The 19,612-nt window shown below is 35.8% G+C and overlaps 1 protein-coding gene across 2 annotated transcripts in view; it reads right to left on the reverse strand.

The window, feature by feature from the left end:
- Positions 1 to 19,612, reverse strand: part of FMN2 (formin 2) — a 185,651-nt gene that overhangs the window by 62,597 nt on the left and 103,442 nt on the right. For both annotated transcript variants that reach the window (XM_027684504.1, XM_027684496.1), the window contains one exon: positions 6,279 to 6,340. In XM_027684504.1, coding sequence (XP_027540305.1) covers positions 6,279 to 6,340 — 62 coding nt within the window. The remainder of the gene's footprint in view (positions 1 to 6,278; positions 6,341 to 19,612) is intronic.

Genomic DNA, 19,612 nt, shown 5'->3' on the forward strand with positions numbered 1-19,612 from the left:
GTCTGATCTTATCTATTAGATACTTCAACAAGAAAATATTGCAGGAATTTTTTTTCCAGCAATAACATTGTTCTTAACACCAAGAAATTATAATGGTGGTAGTACCTGTACCCTAGATTAATAGAATGGCTGAGGTTTGAAAGGAACCCTGGAGACTGTCTAGTTGAACACTGGCATAAAGCAGAGACAGCTAGAACAGGTTGCTCAGTATAATGTCCAGCCAGGTTTTGAATACCCTCCAGGATGGAGACCTGCGTACTTCTCTACGCATCCTGTTCCAGTGCTTGGATACCCAGTTAAAAACCAACCAACCAAACGCAAAAAAACTTCTCCAAGTCTTTAACCATCATCATGGCTTTTCACCAGACTCACTCCAGTATGTCAGCGCCTCTTGGACCAGGGAGGCCAGAACTAGACACAGCACCCTAGATGTGATCCTGCCCTAGATATGGTCCCACCAGGGCTGAGCAGGTCACTTCCTTTGAACAGCTTGGTCCTTCCTTGAACTATTAATGTATACTGCATCATGCAGTATAAGCCCTCTAAGACAAGAGGGCATGGTCTTAAGCTGTGCCAGGGGAGGTTTAGGCTAGATACTAGGAAGAAACTCTTTACAGAGAGGGTAATCAGACATTGGAATGGGCTTCCCAGGGAAGTGGTGGATTCTCCATCCCTGGAAGTTTTTAAGATGAGACTGGATGTGGCGTTTAGTGCCATTGTTTAGTAACCACAGCGGTGTTGGATCAAGGGTTGGACTTGATGATCTCGGAGGTTCCTTCCAACCCAGCTGATTCTATGATTCTACGCCTTTCTCAGTTAGCAAGCACAAGGGTGGGGCTAATTTACTAGTTTTTAATTTTAGAATACTCTCATAACACCTAGTTTCCTGAATTTCCTACCCCAGTATCAGTTTAGTGTGAGGAAACAAACTTGGGGATTCATCCTCCAAAGGTACTTTTCAACAAAGTCTCTGTCAAGGCAGGCATAGGATATGTGAATATAATTACAGTAGTGAATGTTCCTTGAATAATGCTATCCTCAGAAGAATTTTTTTCACAATACTAAGATCAGGACATTTTATCCATTTTTAATCTTAGATTACTCATCCAGAAACAGGGTGAGGACTAGAAAAGATACAACTATTTGCAGACATATTGACTTAAATATTGCACGTGCTGTTGAGGAGAAAGTCGTGGTTTTGGTTTTGTGTTAGGGAGCAGGTGTAAATGGGACATTTCCTCACTTCATCTAGATCATTCCTACTGAATGGAGAGTTAAAAGAAAAGAAAGCTTCCATTACTTTACAGGTCACTAAGAATTCTCTTGGTAACAGATGAAATCTACAGATTTTAGAAGTTGGAAGGATGCAAATAAAGGCAGCATTTTTCCGGTGGTTGTGTCATCAGAGCCACAGAAGTCCGGGTGTGACTTTTTAGGAAGAGATATTTTCTTTATTCAAATAACACTTCAAAAAATTCTTATATTTCATTTACACTTGTAAATTTTTGTAAAGAAAAAAGATTAGCTTCTTGTAAAAGTAAACAAGTTCTCATACTAACACTTTTTAAATTAAATTTTGGTTTTTCTGACCACTCTGTAAAGTATATTCTCTTCTGTTAAAGTGAAAGGAAATCACTGGAAAATTTTTTCATAACAGTTAAAGAGAAATAAATATTCTAAAAACCAAATGATTATTTGTGAATTCTTTAGAATAAATACTGAGAGTACTCTTCCTTCTGGCCTTCTACACATAGTGAAATATTAGAGTGCTTATCACAGCAATCTATTACATACATGCATGTTCAAGCTGTTAACGTTTCCTCACCAAATCCCATGGGCAAAGGTTAGGCAGACTCACTATTCCTTATATAAGCCATTATTCTCAGATTGTGTATGCAAAGAAGTAACAACTGTCAAAGATACAAAGGCTAAGCATGATCCACTCATGGGCAGGCTGGAGCAAAACTCCAGAGAGACGGTTTACACTCTTCACCAAAATCAAGAGGTCCATGTATATACTCCAAGTTCCAAATCCAATCAGAATTTCAGATCACTAATTTTGGCTCAGGTATCCAGACTTCTGATTTATGTGTATTTTAAATTATGATAGAAAAGTAATAAGACCTACATGTCTTCTGCACAGGTATTATTGAAGATTATTTCTCAAAATTTTTACCAGTTTGCTTTATGGTTAATGCCTATTTGTTCTCTAATTTACAGATGAATAATTTTAAAAAATCTTTCATATTATTCTCCAGATTTGTGTCAAGAAAGAACACATTCCATAGATGTTTCTCATGAAAGTCATTAATCTAACAGAATTAGCACCTCTTTGAATGATACTGCTATTTATTTCCTTGATTTTAGCTATTACATAGCATCATAAATGGAAAAAATAGTATAATATATCAGAATTTGATATTAACTATATCTAAAATCAGTCAGCATAAATCTGATTGAAATTATTTCAAAAATATACTTCAGTTTAATTCTTTTCTGATTTTTGCCAGAGTATAAACCTACCCTGTATTTGGTCTTACCAAAGTTCATAAGGGCCCTTTTTCCATCTCACAATATAAATCTTATAATTTTCTGGTTAGTTTTTTTTTCCTTGCAACAGAACCTTAACTCTGAGTTTAAATCAGTTTAAATGTATGTAGGTTTTTTTAATTTGGCGTAAATTTCTTTTTGCAAACTTGATTTTCAAAGTTTATGTTGCACATTTCAAAAACAAGTGATTTGTCTAAGGAATCTTGTCAAAAGTATCTGAAACAACAAGGATATACAGAGATACCCAGGTTAATAACAAATATGTTCCTTTGAAGCTGGGTCGTGTATCAGAGCTCAGGCACAATTTATACTCTTTACTAATGTTAAGACATCACATTGTAATTGTTAGTTAAAAAAAAAAAAAAAGGAAGTCAGAAGAATTGAGTCTTAGTGGCAGAGAGGAGTCAAGCACTTCAGACTTTTGGATACCTTTCATTCTTGCAAAGGCATTTTGATGTTTTTGAAAGCATTGACCTAAGTCTTTTAAAGATAAAGGTAATGTGGACAATTTACCAGAAGTCAAATTAAGAAAGTATACATGTTTCATTTGTGATGCAAAGAGATTTGAAAAGGGCAAATCCAGAGATCATAGATCAAAGATAATTCTTTGATACAATTTGTAATCCACTTTTATACTATTATTTTCATGATCTAAGGAAGACGCAAGCAGGACCAGATGTACCTTGTTTCAGTGATACCTCAGCTACAATTCCAGCTGCTAAGAGGCTATCCATTTTCAGAGTAAACATTCACTTATTTGCAAATCAATACATTTTTTATCACAACCAACGTCCTAACCACATACAGCAAACTGACAACTCCAATGAATTTTATCTACCTTCTCCCTCTGATTATAGCTGTCATATAAACTGAAAGCATCGTTATTAGAGAGTCTGTAAAAGCACATTAAAGTAACTGTTCCACATGTAGTTTTATCTAGTACGGCTCTCTTATTAAAATTGCCTAGATCTTAATACATAGCTAATTATCAACACATATTTAAACAACTCTTTATAAAACAATCTACACAAACAGACTTAAGAGCTATTTGACTTTACCGTACAGTGCTGCAGTGACAAAATCCTTCTCACTTAATGCAATACAACTTAATACGATTAAATAAATTATTGAGAGCTTGGATCTTTGGTGGGGTGTGGGCTTCTTCGTTTATAAAATGTCACTAAGATGTATACAGTAACTTTGTGGTTTAACAAGACTTTAATTCCTCAGTAAACAGGAATTGAGCCCTTGGGACTGTGGCTTTTGAAATTAGGGTGTGTTTAGGTTTGGAAACTGCCCAAATTTCATTCACATTTAAGAAAGGAAAGCACTATGCCAGACACATGCAATCAGAAAAAAATGATTACATTCTGAAGAAAGACTGTAAAACAAATGCTCCCATATGTTTCATAAAGATCAAATAGCAAGGCTGAGAATTAGGATGGTGATATTTAAATATCCCAGTAAAAAATCCCAATCCAAAAAATCCCAATCCAATAAATAAACCCTAAGAACTAAAATTTAAGTTAATGGCTACAAAGTACAAGAACGAGGCAAAGTGGCAAAGTTAACCCCACTTACAACACAGGATGAGATTGAGAAATAAGGGAGGAGTCAAACATGCCAGGCTTTCTGGTACAACCATTTCTTACAACTGTTATTGAACAATATTTTTACAATTAGTGAAGCCTACAAGGGACAAAAATGCAAGGTGTGATGTGTTTTGACAAAAGGCTGAAAGTAAAAACAGAAAATAAAAGTCAACTAAAAAAATAGTTCTTTCAAGATACAGTTTTATCAAACAGAAGATTCAGGATTAAAAATCACGTTCCCATACAAAACTCTCTCCAAGTAAACTGAGGGGATTTTTAGTTCTTTGGTTGGTTTTTGGTTGAGTTTTTTGGTTGTGGTTTTGGGTATTTTTTTTCTGTCTTGTACTCAAGTAAATATAATAAAATTGGACTGATCTGTTTTCTATTCAAAGCATAGAAATATATTAGGCATTCTAACTTTTTGAGTCTTGCCTGAGGTTAATATATAACTTCCTCAATCAGAACAATATTTCCTAGACATTTTCTGTATTTAGTGAGGGTAACAAACAAAATGAACATAATGACATTTGGTTATTTCAATGAACTGCAAATTTGCAAATTCTCCATTATACTAGAATTATGAAGTATATTAGAGATGAAATTAAGGAAACATTTGAATAGTACGCTATTAGTACATAAGCCACATAAGAGTTATATTTTTTTAAACCAAAAAAAAAAAAACTTGTTCTCTATAAAAGAGGAATGGACGCAAAACCAGATCATGACTGCTGTATCTATTCCATATTTCCCACAACACAGCCTCTTGTAATGATGCATGTGCAATACATAAAATTACTTCAATTTTTTGCACGCTAAAGAATGTGTGCAATGGGATATAGCTATGCTTTGTAGGAGAGTAGATTAAAAATAATGTCAAATAAAATAGCACAGGCTAAAATGCTGCAGCACAAGGATGAGAAGTGTTTATAGAGATTTGGAGGTAGTTAGAATAGGTTTCCCATTTGAACATTATCTTTCCAAGCAGAGTTGAGTGACTTTGTTCTTCAGGGATGAAATAAAAGTCCTTCCTAGCTCTTGTCAGACTTTTGGGCTTCTTTTGTTTTGTTTAGTTTCTTGGTTTTTTACAAAGTGGACTAGATCTTACTTTCTCTTTGGGCCCCAAAATGGATTATTTATGAGACATTTCATAAATCAACAAATCATTCCAAAGGAGGTCACTAAAAGCTAAATTCTAAAAACCAAACATCTGAAAGGTGTAAAATTAGTTAACATTATCAAAACTACAACATGAAGGAAATAAAGGATCCAATACAACAGCATACATTGGCCTTCAATGCCATTCTGTGTCTCACAGCTTTACTCTTCATATTTTCAGGTTCTTTGAAGGGTATATAGAAAGCCTCTTCACTCTTTCCAGAGCAGTTTAGCCAGACCTCCACATCAGGGGTAATGCACTCAAGGAATGGGGGAATGTTCACCAGCCTCATCTGGAGGCAGAAAAAAGCTTCCGAGATCCACTTTTTTGAATTTGGTACGTGTCTGGCTTTGTGAAGTTTTAGAACATGCCTGAGCATATTCTGAATCCCTGATATTACATACCTAGGGCTCAAACGGGGTCTTATTATTACTACCAGACATTTAGGAAGCCCCTGGAAGTTTATACTACTTTTTATTACATTGCCTTAGAGAAATTCTTTTCCTTTCAAAGAGCTAAAATTATTTTGGAGGAATCCCTGAAGTAACAATAATTAAAAGCTATAGTTCCACAAATATATTGATTTCTGTCATCAAAACTTTTTTTTTAATTGAATGGCATTGCCAATATTAGTGAAGTTACAAAGTGAAGTCAAAGACATGGACTGCAAGGTCTATTCATACTATTCTTCAAGGACTGCCCCACCCAAGAAGAAAAAAAAAGGAACAAAACCAGTTTCTGTTTAGCCATTCAGATGTTGATTATGTTACTTACATAAAAATGTATGCACTATATAAAACATACAATGGCAATTAATGAAATTTAAATGCTTAGTATTTTCATTGCTTTGGGGAAAATAAAGTCATTCCAAGATAGGACGTGTTCTACAAGATTTCTGAATACTACTGATGCAAATTAAAAATACTTTCACATGGACGCACAGTATTCCTACATTATATGGACTTCCTCTGATTACTCACATTCTCATACAGGGCTTGAAGGGTCTCTAGGTCAACCACAGAGTTGTCCAAGTTCACAACGGCTATAAAAAGACAAAAGAAAAAAGAATTAGTTGTCAGGATGATAATCCAGCTGTAAAAGAAAGACTGATCACAATACCCAGCAATAGTTTTTATGACCTACTGGTCATACAGCTTAAGGGTTTTAACTTTATTAACGCCTTGAATAGTGCTATTCCTAGGACTATGACTAGAAACCTGGTAGAGCCAGGTGTCAAGTGTTAAAGAATTCATCTCCCTCCCCCCAAACACACAAACACAATCCCACAAGTATGGCCATAGTCAGAGATCAGAGATAAGCTTTACATCAGACTTTCATGGTCCAACTGAAAGCATTATAAAAATTTGTAAATCTGCACCACAGCCACACACACACACTCACACAACAAAGCTCATTCCTGTCGCTGGTTGACTTTAGTCTTAAACTCATTAATCCATAAGTCAGCCAGTTAACTTCAAAACACCTGACAAGGGTCAAGTCTTCTATGCACTAAGCTGACACTTTTAGTATGGATACAAAATATGTCTTTCCTGTTCCCAACCAATTCTGGTGCCACACACATACTGTATTTTTTTCAGCATCAAAAAACCCAGCAGAACAGTTCAGAGAGTGATTTCTATCTACCTAACCTAGACAAAAAAACAAACCGAAAAATCTTTAAGAGGGACACACTTTTAGGAATAGAACCCTGATTCCCCACTTGTATTAGGAACATTTCACAAGGCACAGGAAATATTTGTGCAAATATTGAAGAATTGTTCTCAGCTAATACAAAGAATTATTTTTCAAATAGTGCTTCTCTTACTCATTTTTTGCAAGCACAGTGACCATTCATTTAAAAGCCAGATAAATCCAACTTTTCTCATCTAGATTTTAAATCTTGAAAGAAATTTAGAAGGTTGCATCAAAATATATGTGATGGCAGTGAATAATTTTTAGCATACTGTATCAGTCTTTTTCCTATTTTGCACTTCATTAATTTGTACCCATTTGTCATGGGCTTTGCACAAGTGTATGCACTTGTACGATAAACTGAATAATTCCCTAGGCAAGATTAATCTACAGATTGCAACATTGATGAGATATAGAAACCCAGACCTAGGTTACTTTTTGCCTGTAAATCCATGTCCTAAACTGTCACAAAGAAATTCTGTATATACACCTAAAGACTACAGACAATATAATTCAAGCTCATGTGTTTCCGATTGCTCTAAAGCATTTAGAGATACCACTCTGAGTCTGGGACTCATCATGTTTCCCCTTTCCAGAGCTGAGACATAGTTTTAGTTGTAGTATAAGAAAATCATAAACAAAGAAGTGTTGCTCTTGATTAAACTAAGCAGGCCACACTGTACCTCTAAGCAGGGCATGAAGTTAACTTTCAGGACTAAACCACAAAATAACCAGGAAATTTTTAAATTTTTCAGAAAAAAATATTTAAATTTTTTTTTTCTATTTTTCCCTTACCAGAAAGCAATGTATCAGATAATGCCAGTGTAACAGCTACCACTTTTTTCATTTTATTTTGGGGGAGGGGGCACATGAAAAAGCTGCTATTAATTATTTAGGATATTTTTAAACTTCTCTCCCCCACCAGAGCGTAATAATTATTGCAAAAGAGACTTAAAGATGCTCTGTATACAAGGCACTGTATTATACACTGTATTTAACAAATCTTATTGCTCAATAAGACTGTATGCTTAAAAACATGCCAAATTTGCCTCGTAGAACTGGAGACTAAAATTAGCACGCAAACAGAAACTGGGTGTAGATTGGTTTGAGAGCTCTACTTTAAGAAAACACATATGTAAAACCAGCTTTATTAAACCCAGGGTATATTATGAAACTCAGTTTGTATTAGCCTAACATTTCAGCACTTTTATGCTTATGCAATGTTTTCATACATGGACACACTCACAACCCTTCAGTTATTTATTTTGAGTTGTGGCTGTCTTCTGAACCCTGCTCCACCCCCTCCCCTTTCTTCCAGAGACTGCCTACTACTGTTCTAAGAAATAAGTTCCAGTCCTGACTTTTGCTCAATGTTAAGATCACCCACGGATTACTCAGGGAGAAATAGAACACTTTTGTTTGAATGCTTGCAGGAGATAAGAGAATGCCTGGCAAGCACTATGGTGCCAGGTCTGTGTACTTTCAACAAAACAGGTATGTAGAAGAGTGTACATACTTCAGGGAGCTGCTTAAAACAAATCAGTCTGGGACAAGGACATGGAGAAGTTAGCTTCTAGTATATATCCGTCAAGTCCTCTCCTCCCAGGACAAATACATTTCTATATGTTTCATCTAAACATTCATAGATAGCACTCCAACATCTCACTAGGATTTTTCAATGTTCACCATAGGTTTGCTCTTCCCACTTAGGAGGGAATCAGGAGAGGAGCTTCTGTTCCTTGGCAATACTGCAGCACTTTAATGCATAACATGATAGTTGCCAAATAAATCACAACTATTGCATATTTAATTCAATTATCTAGACAACTTGAACTGATAAAAACAACGTTTCCTTATGTAGCCAAGCTAAACATGCCCCCTCCCTACAATCAGTGTGACTGTAAAAATATCTAACCAAAGGATTCCATGTGTGGTGGCAAAATAATGGCAAAACATAGACAAATATTAATTTCCTCGTATGAAAATATTCTTAGCTATGCTACAATTCCAGTATACTTTAGTGCAAACAGTTGAAAAAGGGGTTATATTAGTCTTGTAGTTGCTGGATATTTTCACCTAAGTCACTATTTTAGAAAGTGATTTTTTAATTTTTTTTCCCAAAATTGGCATTGACATTTCTTACTCTTGACTACTATGAAAGTGAAGAATCTGTTGGGTTTTGCTCTAATAGAAATTACTTTCTTTTAATCACATCAGACCCAGGTAGTAAGAACTCATTTGTTCTTACTGTCATATTTCACAGTTCTGCTATTTTCTTGCATTCCTATTGCCACTGCTGCCAATAAAACCACCAAGCCAGCACCAGTTTCAAGCCCAAATAATTTTACAGTATTAGAAGTCCATATATATAATTTTATATATATATACAAATATATACATATGATTAAATCAGATTCTAACCAAGTATGTTCAGATACACACAGAAAGATGCACAGAAAAAAATAAAAATAATTACAAAACAATATTTTTTTTCTTTTTAAGCTAGCCATGGTCAACAGATGATTACAGAAAACCCATCCAGTAAAATGAGGGGTGGAAGATCAATCACAAATGACTGCTTGATACTATAAAGGACAGAGGAGAAGAAGAGGTTTCAAAGGATGTATAGCCAAATTAAAGGATTTGGGAAACTCTTGTTGGTCTTAAACTTTCCTGACCCTGTCACTGTTTTGGTCACAATCTACATGGAAATCTAAACTGGTATCTTTGGGACAGAAATGTTATCTTATTATCTGACTGCAGAATATGGAAGGTTTAGCAGAATGGCAGTTTCCTTTTGACTCTGTATTTCTAAAATATAAATAGAATTAAAAAAATATATATATGAAAACTCACAATAACAGAGTCAACTTAGATACTAGTTTGAAACTAGAAGGACAAAAAACACATGCAGAGGACAAAGACTTACTATTTTTAATAATATCAACTAATTTACAAGTATAGAAGATCCATCCCCTGACAGGAGTATAATGTCGCTGCTAAAAAAGTGAGATTAGTGTAAAGCACACAATCATATTCAGAGGCATATCCGAACTACAAGAACAGATAGATCTTCTCCCATATACATAGAAGACAATTTAGAATAGAGACACAAATTAAAAAAAATAAATAAATAAAAAACCCAACCCAAACCACAAAAAAATAAACCGAACACAATGAATAATCACCGCCCACAAGTCTTCAGAGGAACACAGTAACCAAGCCATTGAAAAGACCAAAATTTTGCCAACGAATATAATCCTGAAGAGGAAATGTATGAGAAAACACCAGCAGCAGGAAGGTAGAGGATACACAGTGGATTTTCAGGAAGACCGTCAAAGGAAATAGCTGTGGGGTTTTTTTGTAGGACAAATCATTGCTTTTCATTATTCCTATATCTAGAGTCATGTGAAATATCAGCTACCACTAAAGCAAAATTGATAGGCAATATAGACACAGCAAACCTACACTTGCCTGTGGCTATGAATCTCTATCTACCCATAGTACCACATACATAAACTGTAAGAAAAAAGACAACTTCCCACAGCTAGCCAGTCCTTGGAAACTCTATTTCATTTCAAAGTCCAAAACTTCGGAATTTCTTTTTAAAATTAAAAGGCCAAAATTCAAAGTTTCCCACTGAGAAGAATTCCAGGAAGAAGAAAAAAGAATTATCAACCTTTTGGATCCAATTTTTATGCCATAGAACTCTCATCAGCGCAATCTTACATATGAATGATTTTCATGAAACTTATATTCAGTCAGATGGTTAGTCTTATGCCTTCCCTTTTCTCAGAGCAGTTTCAAATCACACTCCATATCTCTGGCCTTTCCAAGTATGCCTCCCAAGATTTTCTGTCTCTGGACTCTATTTAAACTTAAGTGGCTCCTTCTTGAAATCTCCTAGAAGCACTGCTGTCTCCCAAAAGACTGACTAAGCATTTTCCAAATCCTACTTGACTGATAAAAGACTACAGTTTAACTCCTGAGAAAGAAGCAGTAGCTGAAGTAAAACCACCTCTGAACATGTCCTGCTGTACTCAGATTCATCTTTCAGGGAGATAAACAAGCAAATCACCCACCCAAGTTCTTCATGCTTATTTCCACCTCAACGGGCTTTTCCAAAAACCAAGCAGTGTTGCCCTAAGAGGCCACTCCTTTTTCCTCCTGCACATCTTTCCCTCTTCACTTTTACATGTGCCCTCTTTCTCCAGAAGTGCACAAAGAACTTTCGCAAGACTTCACATCTTCTCTATCAAATGGCAGCATGCAGGCAGTCAGTACAGCAAAATACAAAGGCAGACTGATTCTTCTTCACTGAGCGAAAGACCTCCTACTTCTACAGCAACTAATCACAGTACTCTGGTCACACAGTTCTGTGTGTGGCACAGATTTGGGGATTTTCACAGCTGTTTTGCCCATCACGTGACTCTAACATGCAAGCTTAAAGGATATTGAGAGATTACAACTTCCCTGGTATTTTTTCCAGACTTTCATCCCCAAATAATTCTGTTCCATGTTAACACTTAGACCATCTATATCCCAGGAATATTACCCCAACCTGAAGAGTGAAAGAAACAGAAAAGGCATCAACGAGTCTTACAACAAAAAAGGACTTTGTTGTTATTGAGAACCTATATCAATATTTATAAACATAGTAAGCCGTACATAAACAGAGTCTTAAAATTACTACATAATTTTGGACATACCTGTAGCATTAAAATTCATTCAACCAAATTTTATGATATATATTAATTTTCAATTATCTAAAAAAGATATTTGGAAGGAAAAAAGGAACATAAATAGATGAGTAGGTCCAATGTGTCACATGGTATGATCTTCCTTGAATTAGTATTTCTGAAATAATTAAATACAATAGCTTCTCTAAGAATAATGTACAGACAGTAAGTTGCAGGTGGTCAAAATCCAACAACATTCGAAAATTAACATACTGGCAAAACCTTAAACAATGGGAAATTCTGATACAAGAAAAATAAGTCAGACAGTATATAGCCTGATCAACTTATGTTTCTGACAACAAATTACAGAAAAATAATAAATAAAATTTTTTTTGTTCACTGACTACAAAATGGAAGTGTTCGTTAGAGGAAAATCCAAGAACACCACACATTCAAATACAAACAAAATAGAAAAAAAGGTCTCAAAGTAGACAATTTCACCAGGTTCCTTGGAATGACTGACAGACAAACTGCTTAATTCAGAAGTAAAGAAAAAAAATATGTCTCAATGTTCTCATCAACACAAGAGCCCAGAGAGCCTTAAAAGATGACTAAAGTACAATGGCTTCCTTTGCTGCTATAAAGATTATATTATGATGTAATGTCAAGGTTCTTGAGAAGTAAACCCAGATTTACAGCCAACTTAAGTAACAGTAATGTGGATCTCCAATGCAGAAAGCTAAATCCCAAATGGACCTCTTTGAAATAAATGTTGTGCTTACCTAACAATGCTAAAACCAAATGTCCCTGTGTTAATGGAAGCTGCAGCAAACACACAAGGGTCATGACTGTGTATTTTTAAAGATTCTTAGAAAATAAGTGAAATAAAAGAATTTTTAAACAGGAGTATCTGGACTTGCACAACTTGCAGGAAAAAAACCAAACAAGCAAAAAAAAACCCCACTGATAATGGGTAGGTAGGGTATGACTACACTGGGTAGAGTTAGCATAAATGAAAAATTTCATATTATTATCTACCTTCTTGTCCTCAGTACTTTTGTGATATGTTTATCTATTAGCAAATACTCTAACATTCTCAGGATGAAAGCTCTGAGTGCACAAAGCACAATGGAGATTGGATCTTCAACACAAGTACATACAGCATGGATCAGAGGCAAGAAACAGCACTTAGAATGCTTGCACACAGTTTTACTGTGGCAGTAATTCACCTTGATCTAAAGCTTGTGTAAGAAACCAGAACAGTAAACAAAATTTCCAAGCAGAAGCCATGGATTAAGCTGACCTGCTGCTTTCAATTGCGCCTTTTTTAAAGGACCTAAAAATTTTAAATACCTTCAAGAATATGCACTCATATTTCTAGGAAGCAATAAAATAAGAATCAATTAAGCAAGAACATGCGTTTCCAAAATGTGAAGTAACAGAGGTAGGAAACTTTCTTGAAAGGAGTGAATCTTTAGTATGATTACCCTCTTATAAACACTATTCAATTTTTAGACACTTGTCCTTAACATTCCTGTCCTCTAATTTGTATACCTGATAAACAAATTGTATCAAGTGCTTTTTTACACACATGTAAATATATATTCACATATACAATAAATAAAATATATCATTAGATTTTTTATATAGCTGAACATAGTTGATATAAACAGTTACATTACAAACATTTCAAACAATTGCCTACTATGTTAAGGACAGCAGTTACTGATTAAGTGAAGTCTAACTTCATACACCTATACAGTTTGTTTATAAAGAGTGTGCAAGTTCAGTTCATAGAGAACACATATATTGTTTGACTCAGTATGTCGCCTTCTTGTCTAGGCAGGAAAAAAAACGTGGAGAGTAATGCTGTAATCCTTTCAGAATAAAATGTTTAAATACAAACATGATTGCCATTGTAGACTGTTTAATTTAGAGAGATTGTATTTCAGTTCTGGTTTTGAGAGGTTTGCTGATTTGACTATAGAGAGTACTTCAATGCTTATCTTAATTGTTTAGATAAGATTTGTTTGAATTTGGCAGGTGAAAAAAACATGGGTGTGGGATATAGGGAGGTTGAGAAAAGATTGGCATTTTACCAGATTATGCTTATTTTAAACTATAGTGCATAGAGGAGCAAACAGACTCAATGAACCTGCCAGGGGCTGGTCATTGGGAAGTGAATTTGAAGTGCAAGACTGACTGGCAGGATTCAAGATCTTCAGCAAACTGAAAAGGATTACTATGAGAACGCCCAAAATGCTACTTAAGGCTTAGCATAGCACAAAAATGCCAATGATATAGGACACATTTAAATAAGTTAAAAATTATAATTGTGCTTTATGCTTATACTAGGAGGTTGTTGTTCACTAGGCAAACTTCCTGAGCCTTACATGTATTTTTAAACTGTTTCAAGAACAAGATTTTAATATAAAATTAAAATTTATATTTAATATAAATATAAAATATGGATATATTTTACATGTAAGAAATTCTGTTACAGAAAACAAAATTACTGCTATAAAAAACCCAATGCTGTTCACTTTTATTTCAACAGCAGCTTCTACTAAGCTTTTTCACTTTCTGGTTAAGATAGTACAGCATGGCATAGGCATTTCATTTAGAGGTTCTCAAAAGGAAACTTGTTATACCTGTCAAGTATGTAACTTTTTTGCGAGAAGACTACTAGAACATAAAATCAGAGGAATATGTTTTGGGGATGTTTACATAACAGTATGTATTTACAGTTCACATTATAAAAACAAACTGTACAAACATCAGCTGCACAGGCACATATGCAGTAGATCTGACATTGTGTATCAATCTGTCTGCAGAGAGATATGATTTATAGCTTTAAATTCATGATTCAAGTGACATAAAATTTCAGTTTCCTGCATGTTAGTGTTTGATTTTTCTTTTAGATCCACAAAGGCTCAAACATTTTTCAATCTCTGTTTCAATTATATTAAGACCAGGAGTTCCACAGACTAATTATTGTACCACTGATAGTGTAACTGCAAGGTGTTAGCAAGGCTTGTTTGGAGTACAAAAAAGCCTTCAGGGTTTGAATGAATTGAGACTTTAAATTACGCATGGATTTTTTCAGAATTCAAATTTGCTGATTTTTTATTTAATTCCATCTTATATATTTTTATTAGAGTAGCTCACAGTAACCAAAGCCATGGCTAACTCTGAGTAGTCCAGTCCGTAAGCAAAGAGAAGATTTTTCTTTCACGCTTTATGGAGCACATTTTAAATTATAAGTATAAACAAAGAGCAGGAGCAGGAGGAGGAGGAAGAGATTTATTTGGAATCATCTGGTAGTGAATTTGATAAAGTTATCAGGGCAGATAGCTAACACACATTTTTTTTTTTCCAAAACATAGATTCTCTACATTAAGCAGATAACTTGAGATCTTAGTTTTTTTTTTTTTGCTCTCGATTTACCCACAGTTAGTACATAGTAATGGAGGTCCAGGTGTGCCCAGTTGGCAATTTAGAATGCTTACATTAAAGTACTTGTGAGCACTAAATAAGCTAATAAATGCCTAGCTCATAGATCTGAAAATTTAATTGCTCTTGAAACAATACCAGAAAGGAGAATATCTTGGACTTTCATAGCAATCTGCTGTCAGCTTACTGCAAAATAACTGTATCTTTATCAACAATGAAAAGAAAGATATTAAAAATAGTGATTAATCCTCAGGGAAATCCATGTTGCAATGCAAATGGGAGAGCTGCTCTTTCCTGAGCAGACTCAAGCTTGTCCAAAGACCTGTTTTAATTGTACTTGTTGCAATTATGATCAACGGTTAATGTAACACTCCTTGTCTCCCAAGGAGTGACTAGAAGTTAAAACAATCTTTGGATTAGAGCTAGAATTGGTGTAATATCAAAAAGACCAACAAAGGAGACAGCAGAATAACCTCAAGAACTTGTTTTTCTGTTGAATTGCTTGATCTATTTAACTTTTACAGAAGAAAGTTAAGAAGCAACCTGATTACATACCTGCACGAGAAGATATCTGAAATGGTTCTTTAATTTCACAGACAAAAAGCAGGGAAGAATGAAGGGTACTTGTAAATTAATCTGACAAATTCACTATGGAAACAGCATTTTAAGTGCTGAAAGTGAGGGAAATTTACCTTTTGAACAATGTTTCATGGGATACATTGACTTCTCCACCATTTAAAGTATTTCTATGAAATACTTCACCAAAGTCAATGGCAAAACTATCAGCAACTTCAAATAAAGCAAAAGGTTGAAGGGTCAGAATTTCAGCTGGAACTCAAGATCATTTATACTGCTAAAATGTTCATATTTATACAGACTAATAGCTTGGGGCAGAAATTAGCAGGCAGTATTACATGACTTGCCTTATTTAGCAGCCAGACTAAATGCTTAGAATGTTGTTTCTAAAAATCTAGAGTTGAGTGGCATATTTGCCTTTCACTAGGTCTCTCTGAAGTACTCTACTAGTCTTCTGTAACATCACCAAGCCTAAATCATTCTACATAGACTACATGGAATGTTGCTACCCTTCGATGATTTACAACAGAAAGTACTGCAAGTTCTTTTAGCCATGAAGACACATATAATTATTCAGAAACAAGCTTTCCCTGCTTCTGGTTCAAGCTAGCCAGTTGTGTGTGATATCGGTATCCATAGTAGTAGAAATAGTTAGGAAACACTACATGTAAACTTACAGGGATTCAAAAATCAGGCAAAGCAGGTCCCATATCCCTATAATTGCTGTAAAAGCAACTGTTGCAATCACAACTCAAAACACAAATTTTCTTAGTCAAGAATTACAAACACAAAACATTTGAGAGGTTTCCTTTCAAAAGAAAATTTCTCTTTCCTTCTGTCAGATGGTAGTATCTCACTGAAATAAAATTACATACTCTCAATTTTTTCTCCAAATCAAATTAAAATTTTATTTTTGGCACAGCAGAGAACAGTTTCAATGTAGCCTGGTATTCTACATGTCTGCCCTGTCAGATGTCTGGATAGACACTGGGGATTTCATCGTACTAAGGCACGTTAAGCCTTTCACCAAATATTCTGAAGTTACAGTACTAAGGAGCTACAGATGCTAAGAAAGTGATGTAATCATCTTGTGATATTTAGTCCATGTTTTAAGTGTGGTGGGATTATGAAAATAATGCAAAAAGATTTTTGGCTAGGTAGATGACAGATTACACAGCTTTACTCATTCAAATCACAATACTGTGATAGCTGAATGCAGAAGGATGCATGTTTATGGTTTAAGTTCCATCTTTTTTTACACTCCAAAGTGTTTCTCAAAAGCTGGTATGAATTCCAGGAATAAAGGCTGGGATAGCAACAAAACCAAATGCCCATGTATGCAGAAAATCAAAATAGATACAAGTCTAAGAAAAAAAAAATCAAATGTTATTTGGAACCACATATGTGTATTTATTTCAGTATCATGACTAGATTTGGCCTATTGAGTACTTTGAGATTTCCAGAGGCACTTTGTATTGCTTCAGTTCAATGATATCAGGCTATATTTTATCTCTAGGTGGCTAAAGCAATCACAACTTCACTAAAATCAGAAAACACATTACACTGAAAGAGAACCTAACACCCATGGCTTGGGGAGGTTTCTTGTGAAACAGCAGAACAGAAATAACCCTGATCTTTCACTGCCTGTGGATAACAGAAGAAAAAGAAGAGCAATAAGTAGGAGAAATTCAGGTACCTCTTAAAGTGACAGGTACAGAAACACCACTACACTGGCTCCAGCATGGGAAACAGTGACCTCTCAGACTAAAGGTTGCACCATTTTTGCAGTAGAAAACCGTAATTTCCCCGGCACTCTTTCTTACCCTCCCCTATCATGGATGATGAACAGATACAGCAAGCAAGTCACTGTACCTAATCTTCTCATCATGCTTTCTCTTCCTTACTCGCGGAGCTATTCTGTAAAGGAGGCTATTCACCGGGTGAGGAGCACACCGGGAGGCACAGCGGGAGACCGGGGCGAAGGCGCAGCGTCGAGCGCCCTGCCCGGCGCAGCGCAGGCGGCGGGGCAGCGGCTCGGCTCTGCCGAGAGCTGGGACGGCGTGTCCCGGGAAGGGCGCGCGGAGCTCCCGGCAGCGCGGGCCGCTGTTGCCACCTGCTGCTGGGAGCGGGGACCCGGAGCCAGCCGGGGCCGCGGGGGCTCGGCCGGGGAGGCGGCGGTCGCCGCGGGGCGGAGGGGGAGCAGTGGGGGAACGGACCGCCGGGGGAAAGCCCGCACGGCGGCCCAGGTAAGCAGAGCTCGGCGGATATAAGTCAGGCTGTGCGTACGGTGTGTTTCCGTGTAGTTTCCAAGCCTCTAACATCTTCAAAGGGCAGATTTGTATTTCCTGGTGGATTCCAAATGGATTGGAAGGACGATAGTCTGTGTGACACTAATAATGCAAGGTTGTATATGGTGCCCTAATGGGTTACAGCAGAAGAATACCGAAGGCAGCATTAGCCAGTTAAGATAAAGCAATCGGTTGTAAAAGATCTACAGCATTCCCTACGGAGGGAGTACATGCCTAAATAGAAAAAACACTGTTAGTGCCCTATTACAGATCACTCAAGAAGCATCTTTATAATGACTTCTAAATAGTTAAAGCTGTAAGACAATATGCAATGTAGAAAACGTAATAGCAGAAGGTTTAATCTCTTAAGTGCATTTTTTTGAGCCCTCATGCAAAGTCTAAATTTTAGGGTACTACAGTCAAAAAGCAATTCAAAGTAACTAGGCAGATTCACCAAAAGAGGCAAAGTTACGCTTGATCTACTTCTGAATAATGTACAAAAGACACCAAACCAGCCTTTAACGAAATTTCTTTATAGGACTGGGGAAAAAAATTTTTAGAAGTAACACCGTAAAATTAGATTTTATAAGCAGGAATTACCTTAAAATGAGAAGATTGTTTCAAGGCTAAAAAAAGATTGTAGGTCAGAAGGAAGCTTACAGATTCTTCTTTAGAGGCACAGAGGAAAAAAAAAAAAAGTCAACTGACAAAATTCAAAAGCACAACTTTTTCCCCCTTGTCTTTTCACATCCCCAGTACTGCTACTCCTCAAAACCACATATATGGTTAGGTATAAGAGCATAGGGGACACCTGTAAATAAAAGATATTATTTAAAATTGGAAATCAGCCAAAGAAAATAAAAAAAGCAAAGTCTTGTAAGTTCAATGTAAATTGGGCAAGAACAAAAAGGTCTAAACCCAACTTGCCAAATGCGTAAAGCTAGTAATAAAACTGCTTTGAAACACATCAGATGTATGAAGCCTGACAGGAAACAGCTGGACATGCAGATAATCTGGCTGTAAAGAGAGCACAAAAGAAAGAGAATCAGAAAAGGTTAAACAAAGTATTTGCGTTAGGATTCACAACCACAGGAGGAAAGGTCAAAGAGGTTCTCAGACAAGTTCTATACTTCTCAAGTCATATGTTTCGGACACTGTCTCAAATTGAACAAGTTTCAGAACACACAGACCAAAACTTTAGGAGGATGCTGGAAACTACAAGCCAGAACAGCTTTTTTTAAACAACGTACAGATAAACCAATATAATGGAAAAGCAAGGTAACACATAATTTTGTAGTAGACACTCACAAGCAACAAATAAATAGTGATGCTTTAATGGAGTACCCACAAAGGCCCAGGTAAGAATGATCAGGTTGATACCGAATTTATAAAAAATATATCTAAGGATTCAGAAAAATTTATGCTGTGATGGTATAAGAGGAAAGGTCTGCTTTGGTTAAAAAACAACAACAACAACAGCAAAAACAAACAACCAAAAAAGAAACAAACCAAACTTGCTTGAAAAAATAGTAAATCAATACAGAAATGAATTATTAGTTTTCAAAGTACAAATCTATAGCAAAGAAGTCTTACTATGAACTCTGCAGGTTACTGTGCTGTTTAATG

This window comes from Neopelma chrysocephalum, unplaced genomic scaffold (assembly GCF_003984885.1).
Source record: "Neopelma chrysocephalum unplaced genomic scaffold, ASM398488v2 Primary Assembly neopelma1_23, whole genome shotgun sequence".
NCBI lineage: Eukaryota > Metazoa > Chordata > Aves > Passeriformes > Pipridae > Neopelma > Neopelma chrysocephalum.